General features: G+C 35.2%; 1 protein-coding gene across 2 annotated transcripts; it reads right to left on the bottom strand.

Annotated features, from left to right (window-relative positions):
• Positions 1–254: 254 nt before the first annotated feature.
• LOC144968524 (uncharacterized) lies at positions 255–14,930 on the bottom strand. Of its 2 annotated transcripts, XM_078906981.1 has the most exons (6): positions 14,835–14,930; positions 14,065–14,307; positions 10,670–10,856; positions 8,405–8,659; positions 7,903–8,034; positions 255–7,429 (listed from the first exon to the last, which is right to left on the bottom strand). In XM_078906981.1, exons 3-6 carry the CDS (start codon positions 10,824–10,826, stop codon positions 3,990–3,992), a joined length of 3,984 nt encoding a protein of 1,327 aa, XP_078763107.1. In that variant the 5' UTR covers positions 10,827–10,856; positions 14,065–14,307; positions 14,835–14,930; the 3' UTR covers positions 255–3,989. The 2 variants fall into 2 exon arrangements, with proteins under 2 accessions (XP_078763107.1, XP_078763108.1); XM_078906982.1 differs by lacking the exon at positions 14,065–14,307.
• Positions 14,931–15,116: the final 186 nt, after the last annotated feature.

The raw sequence follows: 15,116 nt of genomic DNA, 5'->3' as shown, positions 1-15,116 counted from the left end.
CTCTCTCTCTTAGCAAAAGATACTGAGCAAAATTGAATGGTCTCATTCTAGAACAACAACAAAAAGCAAAATGAAAGGGACAAAATGATAGCAGAGACAGCAAAGGTGGACTGATATATATATATATATATATATAATATATATATATATATATATATAATAATATATAATCCAACGTCCAGGAGGCCGACATTTCCCCTGAGCTGAGGGGAGTTCCAACTACCACAATGTCAAGAAACAATGTAATATAAATGAAAAATCAAAATGGAAAATTTATTTATACATTCATCTAAAAAACTGTTTAATGAACTTTACTTAAGAAAGCAACAAATTGATAACGGTTAACACTTTATATATGATTCAAAGATAACTTGTTTTCAACTTCAAAAACATTTCTCTTTCATGATATATTATATTCTTTTGCAATCAAAATCTTATTATAATGACAATGAAATCAATTATGTACCTACATACAACAATGTTGTCTGTGATTAACATAAAAGTGAAATGTGAGTATAAGGTTATTGGTTTGGTTACTGCTGTGAGACAGTTAACAGTAAACATTAAGTAAAACAAAGGTATCGTAGTCCTTCCATCCCCAGTCTCATCCATGCCACTGCAAAGTGGGCATCTTGTTGTTGCCTACCCCCTCCCCCACACTTAACACTAGGCTCACCATTTGGTAAACAGAACGAGACTGACAATCATCACGCAATTAGCCATAGAAGAAACGAGTGATGATAGCATCTCAACTCTCCCAACTTTTGTTTTTCATTCTCACTCTGCCTTTCAAGCGTTTATATCTTCATACGTGGTTTTCATTGTGAAAGAGGACTCTTAACGACAAAGATAGTAGAAAAAAAAAGTAACTCTTAGACTCTTAGTTTAACCCAGCGTAACAGGAAGCTTGGCCCGTCTTTCTGGGGATATGTATTTATGTTTTGTTTGTTTTTAAGGGTTTTACGGCGCTTGCAACAAATTTAAGTTATATCAGTGCCAGTAAAAAGAAAGAAAATGGGATGGTAAAAAGTTCTAGAATTACAATTAAAGCACTCAAGAAAAAGTAAGACAAAGGGGAACTGGGAACAAATAGGGATCAGATGTAAATTCCAAGATCATACCACCAATGTACTTAGTTTGAGATCACCTATTAGTCTTATCCGGACACAAGTACAAAATCCAACAAAGAGGAATACACTCAAATACATTATACATTTAAAATAACAAATACAATTATACATAAGAGAGAGATGATTTACAAGGAAAAAAATATCATCTCCCAAAGCCATAACGATGCATTTGACTGTTTATTCTCCCAGCCAGGACTCCGACTAGGGCCAGGAAAAAACCTAGTAATCTCATTCCAAGACAAAGATAGAAAGCATATTGGAAAACAGATAAAAGGGGATAGAAGACACAGTATGTACCTCCCTGCCCGCTAGATATGTATTTACCAAGAAGGGGTTAACAGATTAAACAAATGTGAATCAATGAAAGGTTGTTCCCCTTGAGTTTTGGATAAGATACTTTTAGTCTGGTCCTCGGAAGTTTATTTTGAGCGGACTACAGTGTAGATGGTAAAATTTCACTTATACTTAACCAAACGAAAAAATGCTACATACAGCCTTTTATTTATATATAATATAGTCTGTTGATAACTGTCACCATTACGAGTTAGAAATCGTCTTAAATATCAGGGGCATTAACACAGTGATATATATATTTTTTTTAAATTAATTTTTTCTCTAACACTGCAACCAAATTGCTTTGAAATCAAAATCTGTAATATTTCTTTCATTTCCATAAGTGTGTAATTGTCACTAAATTTCCATAACACATAAAACACTGAAAGTTTCTGTAAATTAAAGAGTCAAGTTTGTTAAAGAAACTAGTTTTTTGTTGTTTTTGGTTTTATTTACCCACCTTCCCTAGGCACCTGCTTAAGGATAAAATTCAAAACTTCAACTACGAAAGACCCTAATAACCTTGGACACAGTCACAATCATTCATCAGACAAAATTGCATAGACACCTACAAATACACAGTCATAGTTTTAACCGACATAAATGAATGAACACCTTAAGAAAAAGTCTAGGAACTTGCTGACTGATAAATTTTTTATTTTAAATGATTCAAAATAATGTAGATTGAGCACCTTAGACACTCCACAGGCTTATAAGCTCAATGGTTACAATCAGATCTTCATGTCAATATAAAATATGAATATTCATGAGCTCCTTTTTAGTCCCAAACGTCAAAAAAAAAAAAAATAAAAAAGGCAGGAAATTCTAAATGACAGAATACAATTCACATTACAAATGCCATCCATTGCTCACAAACAGCAGTATTACACATTTGTTGGTAAAGACTACATCACAACCATAATACAAATTCAATGAAAACATCTTTAATAATGCATACCATTTTACTCTAAGGGACATACCAAAAAAGCATTTTACTTTATATGGGATTTTTTGTTCCACCTTATAATAATCTTTTTTCCTCCCTATATCAACTACCACTGAGAAAAAATATTGCATAAATCAAATCATCCCCATTAAACACTGGCAAATTTCTATTGTGTCAAGACAAGACACACAGTATTTCTATCATAAGTCATTGGACCTGTCTGCAAGTCTAAGAGATGTTGATGCCAATGATTAGCCTCATTGATCTCCTCAGAAGTTTTGAAAGCAGCACCCGCATGTCACTGAGTTTGAAAGCCAGTGAGTGGCTGGATGGCTAAGTCCTAATGCATTCATTTGCTTACCCATCTCTCTCCCTGCCTGTTGGTGAGTGTCATTCCAGTTCTATACCTGGTTTGACTCCGATACACCATAATATTTTTATTCTATGTTTCCATTTGGCACATCTCTATCTATTCCCTATATTTCTCAACATTAGTGATAAAAGTGTATGCTCCATACTTCATCTGAACCCATATTTTTCTATTCTTACTTCTATATCCAACCACTCTGTGTTATTACTTATGGTTTTACTTTAAAAAAAGCAATAACTCAGAAAAACTATTTAAATATCTCTTAATAGGACTAGAATGATAAATAGGGATATTTCATAAAATAATGCAAAGTAAAAACAAAATTCTCGATTATAAGACTAAACAAAGTAATATTTTCGAGGACTCAATCACTCCTCTATTCAAAAAGATTTGTTAAAAATCAAAATAACATGACAAGTAAGTATTTGTATTATAATATATAAAAGTATAGGAAAGATATATAATTATAATGTTGCAAGTCTTGGTTCATTAAGTAGAAGTAGTTCCGATTTCATGTTAATACATTGTGAATGAGGGGTGCTATAAACAGAGGTGAGAGAGTTACATTTTGGTGACAATGAAGATTATAATCTATGGATAGAGAATTTCTTTTAAAATAATACAATATTTTTAATATATAAATGCTGAGATGTCTATAATAATTGCAGTAGTGTAAATTAGTTATGTACAGATTTTGCTGTGAAAAAACAGCAATAAGAAAATTGCACAAGTCGTTACAAAAAGCTTTATATTATAAAGGCATCAGTCCTTTGAGTAGATGATATCAAACACCATTTGCCAGTATGGGATACACCAGATGAGAATCACAATTCGAATTCAACATGCCAGGTTATTAGAATTGATTCTTGCTAACTAAAAACAACTAAACAATATTTTTTTTTTAAATGGCAGATGAAGACCAAATGGATCATCATGATAATATCATAATGCGAAAATATCATTAGGCCTATATTTACATTCTGACAAGACTCATCTGATAATACCATGGGGTGTCTTTTTAGACCAAATATATATAGGTGTAAATCAAGCAATCTGTCAACAAATATCAAGCAACTGGTGTATCCCATACGGATATTTGAACACACACACACACACACACATCAACACATGTGGTATATAAAAGCTTTCATCTTTTAGCAATTGCAGATGATCCAATAAAATTATCTTCTTAGCACTTAACTTCTTTGGATCATACATAACTGGTAGCTGTATATCTCCCATTCTTATCATGTGGGTTTGACCTTTCTCTTCTTTCTTTTAAATTTTTCAACTGTTTTTGTGACATTTCTGTCTCAGGTTGGTTGAAATTTTCATTGGCAACATAATCGGGTGAATCACAGTAACTTTTTTGAGGTTGTTGATTTGTATTTGTTGTGAATGTCAAAAATCCAGGGAGAGAACTCCTCTTGTTAAGTCTTTTTGATGGGTTCGGGTTTACTTCTGATCTGTTGACAAAAGACAAATCTTGACTGAGACCTGACCGTCTGCGAGTGGGTAAAGGCACAACAGCTGCAGTGGCAACCTTTGACTCTGGGACGTGTGGAGAGTGAGCCACTTCAGAACTTTTGGAAACAACATTGCCCTCAACTCTGTTTGATTTGACTGTGGGTGGATTAGGGTAGTGTAGCTCCATTGTTCTATCTGAAATACCCATGTCCATCCCTCCCAATTGATCATCAAAGGCCAAATCATGACCAAACCCTGATTTCACCCACCTCCCCCCAGGAATCACTTGTTCAAACGCTGTGTCATTGATTGCTGGATCACACTCAAGTATCTTTTCAGCAACAGTGAGTGATTTAGATCTGTTGTGTTTCTGACTAGCAGAGTTGGGGACAGCAACATTAGAGTTACGATTACCTGACAAGATTTGTCGTTTATGACTTGGCTTTTTTCTAGATTGGGGACTTGGGTATTTAACATTGCTTAGATTATTTTGCTGGGGGTGTCTGGAAGATAATGGACTGTTAATATAACCAGTGGCTCCTACGTCATGGACAGTAGCTTTCGGGGAGGAGAATAGATGACTTCTTTTTGCATCTTGTCCACCATCCTTTGATGATTGGAGAGTGTCTGGATTGTTATCAATATAATTGTGGAATGGAGATGAGAGAACAGGAAACGTTGATGTTGAAGAGGGTGGATCACAAACTTGACTACGATACACATCAGCATTGCCATAAGATGTTGAAAAATCTTCAAAATCAGGAAGTATAGAATTGTCTATAAAGCTAGAATTAGGTTGGAAAAGAGCTACACGTTTTTTATCAGCCCTTCTACCAGACATGCCCTTTGTATTGCTAAGTCTGGCATGTTTATTTTTATTATTGCCTAAATCATGTTTAACCTTAACAGCTTCTTTAAATATGTGATTTGGACTATTGGATGTATCCTTCTGTTTAAATGAGAGACCTGTTGATTTTTTCTCTTTATCTCTTTTCTTTCTAAACTTTTTATTTTCCTCAGTATTCTCATGACAAACTTTTCCCAAAGGCTCACTGATATCTCTGCCAGTTGGCCATTCGACAGCTGGTGCTGGTGGTGGTGGATTAGAAATAAGTTTTCCAGATTGCACAGTTACAAATGGTGGGGAAATGGGAGAACTTTGTACAGCTGTAGATGACAAGTTATCGTCATCAAATGACTGCAAGTCAATGTTAAGATCCAATTGCTTGAAATTTTTATTCTGATTAGTAACACTGTGTACATTATAGCTAAGTGAAGGATGATCTGAAAGAGGAACGACTAGCGTAGCAGGCTGAAGATTTGAGTCGAGTGGAGAAGTTACTGGGATGGATGAAGCACCTCTTTTCAGAGTAGGAGGATTGGGATTCCCTCGGAACAGTAATGAGTTGGAATGAGGAGAGTTTTTATGTGGTTTGTTGTATGGCTGAGAAAGACTATGGGGATGAGGAGGATATTGGCAGTCAGAGGCCAATGGTTTGCCACTACTGTCTAATTCTTGCGTATCATTTTTCAGTTTTTTCTCCCCTGTTTCAGAGCAGACAGAGAATGTAGAGACCTGTGACTGTGATGAGTGAGACCTCCTCATTTTCCCGAGAGTAGGTAGAGGGGAAGGAGGGTATGCACCAGAGTGACTTGTAGCACCTCCCGGTGCAGATGGTGACTCTTGCTTTGATATTTCACGAGGATGAATTGATGAATGACTATTTATGTTTGGATTGAAATGCCTTATTCTATTTCCAGAGTTAAAATTAAGATCGTTGTCCTCCCTAAGGCGAGATTCTTCACTTTCTAAACGCCTAGCATTGAAATATCTATCTCTATTTTGAACTGAGTTTTTGTCATTATATAAAGATGATGAAAATCTCCCTTGATCACAATTAGCAAAATCACCAGAATACTTTGACTGAGATTGAAATTGAGTAAAATCATTAACTATAGTTGAATCAGTTGGTAGCGAGTGAGTTGAAGAATGATTCATTGGTGAACCATCACAACTGAGTGAATTATTATTTTCTACTTGCTGTTGTTGAAGTAATTCACGGACATCTTCTTGTGCATGGTGAGTGGCAGACTGTAGTGGTGACACAACATCCGTGCTGAAAGTTGTTGAAGAAGGTACACATGAAGTAGTAATGGAACCGTCTTGAATTGGTAATTGATCTACACTTATGGAACTGTTGGAGCTTGTACTCGGACTTAAAGCCGCTAATTCATATGCAGCTCTGGCACTGTCATAGCTCGATCGCATTCTGTCTGTGAGACTTAGATTTGGATAACAACTCCTGACCCTCGATCCACCATTTCGATTATTATTATTATTATTATTATTTCTATAAGTTACATTTGACAAATCATTAGCAACCTTATTAGACTCATCCTCATCAGTGTTAGTTGCTACAGTTAAAGTATGATGAGTTCTAGAAAGTGTTGCATAGTGGGAAGGTACAAACTCAGACACAGGCCGCCTCTGTTGTGTAGCTGATCTATTCTTATATTTTGATTTATCTCTTTTAAATAGACTAGAAAATCTCTGGAATGCTGTAAGCGTTGGCATCCCTGTTGCAGCAGTGCAAGGTACACTATTTCCACTGGCACCTGAAATCTCATTGTGATTAGACGAATGAGTAGGAGTATCGTTCGAATCTGTTTGCCTGTGTGGTGGTGTCACCATTGTAGAAAATGTAGCATTCCTGAAGACAATATCCGTGCTAGCATAAGCCGGCAATATATCCTCATTCCGATTTGAGTTTGAAGTCTGTGACTGGACTGAATTTCTGGGCATTTCCATCTCAACACCAAATGAAGGGCTCCGGACTGGTGAATACATTTGGTGAAAACCATTGGACTGGTTTGATTCATTTTGTAGCGCCGCTCTAACAGAACTGTTTGTTGTTGCTATTTCACTGACAAGTCGACTCTCATGAGAGCCTCGCTCTTCTTGATTACTCCCTGACCTTGATTCACGGCTTGCATTCTCTGCAATGCTAATTTCATCATAGGCTGGAGGCTGCTCACCAGGAAGAATGTGTGGTGGTTTGGGAGGAGAGTAAGGAGGGGGTGGGTCTGTGTAAGGGGGACATTCCAAGGACATGAAGTTGTCTGGGATGTTTTGTTCACAATCCAGATCACCACTGATGCAAACATCAGATCTGGCTTGAAATCCTACAAAACAGAAAAAAATAAATGAAGCACCATTCATTTATATGAGACAAATCAAAGAGATAAAATAAAATGCATTATCGTCATAAAGTTTATTCGGCTGCCAAGCTGAAACCTAATTAAATCTGAATCATGATTATATCGATGAGCTCCACCCAAGCCCATCCCTCCACCCTAAATAATAAGGTAAGACATAGGAGCTAGTCCAAAAATCAAAAAACAATTCAAATTGTTTCTCTACTATCAATAATATATCAGGCAGGGCCAAGAAAAAAACAAATTGTCTTCTTTCAAAACAAGAAATGATATTATTGTCCACAGAAAAAAGTCTTACACTACCTGCCTAATGTATAAGTTTTTAACCAGTTAAAAGATGAATAAAGGAAGATAAATGTAGATGAAAAAAAATCTGACGTTTTTTTTGTGTCCTTCAAAGTATACATATAGATGTATCAGAAATCACTGACAAAACTTACTTCTCATAGCCATAAGCATTCGTCTTTGTCGCAACCTTTGGACCATAAATAGTAGGAGTGCCAGAAAGAGAAGGGATGTAACAGTTGATGCGATCAGTCTCAAACTAAGATTGGCAATGCTCTCAGAGTTTTCTGAATAAAAGATAAAACCATTAAAGATATAAAATGAAATTTTAAAATCATGCTGAATACCAGCATTGGTTGTTTACTAGTATATTTTTTTTAACAAGAATGAGCATGCATACAAAAACAGTGTTTAAAAAGGGATAAATATACATCATTTCAAAAATTTCTGTTTTACATCTGTAGCATGCTTAAAGCTTGACTGTGCTATTAGAATAGAAGGGATGCACGCACCTCACATGTGATTTCACATTATTGTTTCCTATTGTGTTCTAATGAACTGTGTGAGTATGAAGAATGGAAAATACACTCGAGAGCTACTCGAGAGGTGTGAACTTGGTCAGTGTTGAGGTTTCTTATTCTATTTAAAGTCACTTACCTGAAGATGGGTTATTTCCTGCATCTGTAAGATTTCTCCCAATATCATCCAAACACTCATATTCACAGCAAGCACCAGAAACGAGTTTAACATTGGTACAGTCCAAAGGTGGAGAACATGCAACAGAGTGGCAAATCACAGGGAACCGCCCACGACAGGTGCATCTCATACACATGTCATTCTTGTTAGGTACATATTTCTCCCCGTCTTTGACAAGCTTGCCTTCCCAATCTATACATCCCATTTTGGAATCATCTTGAAAACAAGAAAATAAAAATATTACCATCTTCGTAATTTCTGAATGGCTGCAGCCTTTTAAACAAATAAAAAGCAAAGTACAATAATAAAATAAATTATAAAAAAGATATTTTTGAATTGATAAGTAACTGTCTACTTACTTAATCTTTTTTAAAAAGCAGTTTATTCGGGGTTTTTTATTTCAGAAAAGATTCCAATAAACTACCAGAATTATTTAGTTTGGGTGACATGAAGGTCAAAATGTCTATGAGGAAAATCATACAACCGAGGACAACATGTCCTTTACATCACAGAAAATTACACCCAATCTTGTTCAAATTTTCATTTCCATTAGCTAACCATGAAATGAATTTTATATTATAAGACACGATTCTTTTATATCTTTTTATTGTGCAGCTTTGTGGTCTTGGGTTCAAGCCCTGCTATGATCACCACAAAGTGGAGTCCTTAAAAAAGTCTCAAACTCACATTCTCTCTCTGCAAGTGTAAAATAAGTTACTGATCGTTAACAGAGCAGTCTCTTCCGAAAATAATACTCCTTACACTTACAGGCATCATGTCTCATCCTACATGTTTAGTGTTGCTGTTGACTAGATACCCTTTGAGCACATTAGTGGATATTTTGCTAAATAAATGTTCAAATTTTCAAGTTTTATACATCAGGCCTGTAAATGGTTGGTGAAAAAATTGTTGGAACTTTTTGAACACGCGAAAATAGACACAACAGGACAAAAATATGGACACAACACAGATATGACACGTCAATTGACTAGTCAAATCATGTCACTTTCCCCTACTTATTATAACGAGGTCCTTATTTTATGGAATCAAAAAAAAAATCCCAATTATTTGAGGTCCCAGGTCTGAGTTAGTTGTAAAATGAAGGATGTGTATCTAGACGTCTAGTGCTCGACACGGGAAGCTGCGTATCTTCGCTCCTGTTTGTGTTAAATTACGCAGATTCTTTCGTTTATTTGGATTAATTCTTATAGAAGAAGAAGAAGAAGAAGAAAAAGAAGAAGAAGAAGAAGAAGAAGAAGAAGAAGAAGAAGAAGAAGAAGAAGAAGAAGAAGAAGAAGAAGAAGAAGAAGAAGAAGAAGAAGAAGAAGAAGAGGAGGTGGTGCGGTGGTGTGAGAGCTTTCGAAGAAGAATATATATTTCAAAGAAAAATAATTATTTCGCATTATCTTTTTTCCGTCTCACATTGGGACGGAACCAATAAAATATAGAGAAAACGATATGAGAACCGGAGATATGCATGTGTGTCGGTAGCAAAATAGAGAGAAACCTTCCGGTCCGGTTGGACACACTTCTGTGTGTGCGTTATTTACTGACTAGGTGTGTGTGTGTGTGAACATGAAGACGACTCGCGCGAACTTCACGACCTCTCTCTCGCTGGCTGTGGCACAGTAGCCAGCCAGTGAATACATACACGTATAGCGGAGCGGGTAGGTGGCATGATAATATTATAGCTAGCTGATAGTGATAGACGGCATGTTTTGTCTTAGATGCGACAAATAAAAAGTTTTTTGTTTTGTTTTTTTTAAGTCAGCATTTGTTGAAACAGAATAAAATCTATTTTTTTCGGGGAACGAAATAAAAGTCTTTCATTTTCTTTTTTATTGGTTCTGTTCTTTGGCGTTACAAATTTCATTTTTACTATTATCTTTTGTTATTATTTTTTTTTTAGCACTTATAGAGCAAAATTATACTGTCGGAAATCCGACAATAGATGGAAGATTTACAGGCCTGATACATGTCAATAATAAGAGACAGGAAAGGCAACTTTATGTGCTAAGCTATTTAAAGTGAATATTATAATACCAATAATAATTTTAAAAAAAAAAAAAATCTAAATAATAATAATAATAAATAGCATTTCCCATTAGTACCCATTAATAGAGGAAATTTATTATTAATATTAGTGAACATTTAAAAATAATTTGGTGAGTAAAAGTAAACAGCACCATTAGACCAAGTCGTACCCATAAAAACAATAAAAATTACCATTATGAAGTGCTTGATCACTGAGCAAAACAGGTGATGATCCATTCCTTGTGTCATTGCTGACACCAGCTATACCCATAATTCCAGACAGACACAGAGCCCAGCAAAATGCGTAAAGGCAAATGTATTGAAGCGGGACAATGTTTCTCACAGACATTGTTATCCAAAGCCTTTACTTCAAGCAACACTTCACAAGGGGAGTGAAGAAAAAATAAAGAAGATAAGGTTATTCATAAACATAGTTGGAATAGTAGGTAAAACAGCATAAGATAAATCTAAATTACATCTTCTCAATGTCTCATGTTTGACATTCTATTACTAACAGCACCTATCAAAATGTAACCAAAAAAAAAAAAAAGGGTTTATTCAAAGGAAGGACATTAACAATGTGCACCAGTGTGTCTTGTTTAAAGTATCTATGTAGACATCTCTCTCCCATCTGACAAAGATCTTACTTAGGACTGAATTACATCCACTGGAAACCCTGTCAATAATTTAACCAATACAAGAGATTTAGATTTAGTCTGCCCAATGTACATGTTTAACTCTATACAAATAACCAACACAACTAAACAACAACATCCCTCTAAATGTTTCTCCACATGATTATTGGATAGGTTGACTTCTAAAAGATTGTTACATTTCTTGATTGATTTACTTTTCATCGTCCTTACATGGTTAAAAATTTGAAAATAGTAATGATCAATCAAGTGAATGAAAAATCATTGCTCCAAAAAATAAAAAGTTCTATAAATGCAGGGATAAAATCTAGTAAAAAAAACAAAACAACACTCTCCCCCTCGAAAAAAATCCCATAAAATTGAACAGGTAGCTTTTAATTATCAGTACAAAATTTTTTTTTTTTTTTGTTGCTTTAGGTCTCTTCCAACACAATTGAGGTATATGAGAGACCGCTGAAACAAAAAAACAAGCAATCTAACAAAAATAGTACAAATGTCAATCAAAATCATAACCTAAAGATATCATAAGCTAAATTATAAATAACCAAGAACAAACAGGCAGAAGATTTACAGAAAAAAAAATATCTCCTGTCAAAAATACAATCACAAACCAAAGAAGCAGGATAGGCTAGTAAAGAGAAGAAGAAACGACATCACTATCGGATCGTACACCCATGCGAACATCATAGGTATATGATTCAAGGGTGATGCTCCCATCCAACCACCCGCTCAGTACAAAAATAAAGCAAAGTGTCCACGTAGATGGTTACATCTATATATATACGTTAACCACATACTGTGCTTAGGGCAAAGGGACATTGAGATCAGTGTATGTCGCAATTGTCATGACTTCAACTTCTTTTGCTGTGTAAGCAGAAAGTAAGCAGTAGAGCTGTAATTGTGTGTGTGCCTGGATGACTTCGAATATATTCTCCATGGTCACCGTAGTGTCTTATTTAAATTTAAGTCATATTTTGACACCTGCGTGAATTTTGGTGGCACTCCCAATTTTATAACGTCAGCCCAGACTGACTGGCGCCAAATAAATGCCAAAATACAGTGGAAAGGGAAGGGTTTTGAACCAAAATAAAAAAAAAAATTCTATCTCTCTCTCCAATTTTATAATGAAATGATACTCTGCCGAGTATGATTTATTATCATAATCACCAGATGATCATGAGAATAGCATAATAATAATAATATAATTCTTTTGGTTGTAACAACCTATCATCTGTCACATGAAATAAGGAATTCTTACTGGGACTAATAATGACATTATTGTTTATCACAAATGGATACAATAAATTTTTATCATTCATATTCATTCATTTGTGTTAGCAGTTCTCATGTTGCAGCACTTGGGAATATTCGTGATAACAAGCCCCCCCCCCCCCCCCCCCCCCAAAATAAAGAACGAATTTTTGAAACAAAGAAAAAATTGAAGAACGAAATTAGAAATTAAAATGAAAACTGAAACAAATAAAATTAAATAAAAATATTTTTTGTGTTGGACAGCTGACGACTTGAAATTTCTCTTGTCTTCTGTCTTTTCTGATGAAAAAAAAAACTTGCCCCCTCAACATAAAGGCTATTCAGATTAGAGTTCGTATAACCATATATCCTTATTTTACAGAATATTTGGGAAAATCGAGTCAGTATTATTGATTATTGTACCAAACATTTGAGAATTTGAACTAGAGTTCAACTTGAACTTCCAAGTTTATTTCCCTGAGTGTTCATAGAAATAGAGTTTATTTCCCGGAAATAGTTATAGAGGTCAAGTTTATTTCCCCGAGAATTCAGAGTAATAGACTTCAAGTTTATTTCCCAAGCATTCGCCCACAGTATTCAGAGAAAAAGTAATATAGAGGTCAAGTTTATTCCCAGAGCGGTCAGAGAAATAGAGCTGGCCATTAAAAAAAAGCCACCAACCTGGTCTGGGCTACTGGTGTTTACATTACATACACTTTATATCATTAGAATCTAACTACTACAGTCCAAGTATAAAGAAAGGGAACCTGATTTTACTTGGAAGTGTCAATTGCCAAGGAGTGAGTCCTTGGTAGTTGACGGTTCATCAATTGCCAAGGAGTCAAATTGGAACTCTTCAGCCGCATGTGGTGATTTCAATCGGGCCTCAATCAGCTGCAATGTGGTGATTTCAGTCAAGCCTCGATTTGCGCGCATACGAATCTCGAACCCCGTCACTTTCTTTTCTTCCATTCGCCATTCACTCATTCCTTGTCAATCGTTGTGGAAAGGATCAAGTCCACACTTGTTGGCATTTGTTTTTAATTTTTATGTCTTTTCACGAATTCCAAGATGATTTAAAATAATATCAAACAAAAATTACTGTTGATTTCTGATTCAGCGGGGGAAAAAACAGAAGGACGAGGTGGCAAATCCCTGCCAAGATGTCCTAGATTAAAAAAGAAAAGTAAGATTTCCTTTATTTAAAGGAAATATACTGCACATCGTCTTAATACGGAATAATTAACGTAAAATATTTGTGCAACAAGATCAATCCGTGGCATTATTAGTAAATAGTTGATGATCTACCAACTGGCAAGGTCCGTAACAAAAAGAGGAAAGAGAGAGAGAGAGAGGGGGGGGTGACAGAGAAATACATACACAGAGGAAAAAATGGCAAAGAGGGAAAAGAGAAAATGACAGAGAGAGAGAGAGAGTGTGTGTGTAATGGAGGGGAAAAAAAAAGAGAAAACGACACACAGAGAGAAAGAAGAGTAAAAGAGAGTATTAATTAATATTAATACATAACATCACTCTGTGGCAATGCATCACTTCATGACACTAAAGGTACTCCGTGGCAGTTAAAAGTACACATGTGTAGTTGATGAACTGACACGGTCCTTGGCAATTGACGATTTGACAATTGTCAAGGTCCTTGGCAATTGACGCTACGATTTTACTTACCAGGTACACTAAGTATGTACTTTTATTATTCACACGTTTATTATCTGTTCATCTCTTGGTGATGATGGATAAACTGATATTTACAAAGGAGCCATTCTTCTAATCATAATCAATCCTGGGACCGCTGGTACTCTGCTCTGCTACTGCTACACGATGATATTACATCTTTTTCCTCTTTTTTTTTCATCAATAAGCAAGCGGTTGGAATCTGGTTTACTCGATTTCTTTCAAAAATTGATGTAACTGTAAAAGCATTAAAAAGGAGAAAGTCTACAAAAATCCACATGAACGTATATCATCATAATAATTGATGACAAAAACCACTGATGACTGACAAGTTGGACTTGTATGTTGGTCACAATCACAAAGTCAAGTCAAAGTTCAAAGTCAAAGAATCAGTTTGTCTTCAGTCTCCAGTCAGTAGGACAAATTAAGACTAAGATTGTGATTGATACTGATACTTTGGTGACATCGATATGAATGTCTACAATACATTTATGGAAATAATATCACCACTAATAATAACAACAAAAATATTCACATCACATCAGCACATCGTCATCAAGATGATCAAGTCTCACCAACAATCATCAATCAGTTGAGTCAGTCACAGAAACAAAACAAAATTAAAATGGGGTTATTCCTTCCTTTGAGGCGCTAAATACGTCATCTAAAATCACCAAAAAACGTGTATTTTCCAAGTCTGTTCATATTTTATATACACAATATAATCATAAAACTACCAAGGTTTTCATAGAATCTTTACTGACTCGAGCAATAAATTTGCTCCATTTTTCTGTCTTCATTTGTTGTTTCTCAACGGAGTCTCGTTTTGGCCTTCGTTCTCAGCTCTCCAGCAATATTTCGTAGAAGATAAAAATATTAAGTTCAATTTTAACGCAAAAGACCTCCTATATGAATAGACTCTTTGAGAAAAAATGATAATCTAAATATCTTGCGTCCACTCAGCTACTTACAGTTTAATAATCGCAATCTATTAGCATTGCAGATTTTATGATACTTTATTGTTTGCAATAAAAATTTCAATACTG

Source organism: Berghia stephanieae, chromosome 3, assembly GCF_034508935.2.
Source record: "Berghia stephanieae isolate SIO BIC M18660-M18661 chromosome 3, UCSD_Bste_1.3, whole genome shotgun sequence".
Classification (NCBI taxonomy): domain Eukaryota; kingdom Metazoa; phylum Mollusca; class Gastropoda; order Nudibranchia; family Aeolidiidae; genus Berghia; species Berghia stephanieae.
The sequence above is the reverse complement of the archived record's forward strand: the minus strand, read 5'-3'. Positions and strand labels throughout refer to the sequence as shown.

Coding starts and splice junctions, on each gene's coding strand:
- LOC144968524 (XM_078906981.1), bottom strand. CDS start 10,826: ATGTCTGTGAGAAACATTGTCCCGCTTCAATACATTTGCCTTTACGCA. Junction 8,660..10,669: donor TGATCAAGCACTTCATAATG/GTAATTTTTATT, acceptor CTTGTTTTCAAG/ATGATTCCAAAATGGGATGT. Junction 8,035..8,404: donor AGGAAATAACCCATCTTCAG/GTAAGTGACTTT, acceptor TCTTTTATTCAG/AAAACTCTGAGAGCATTGCC.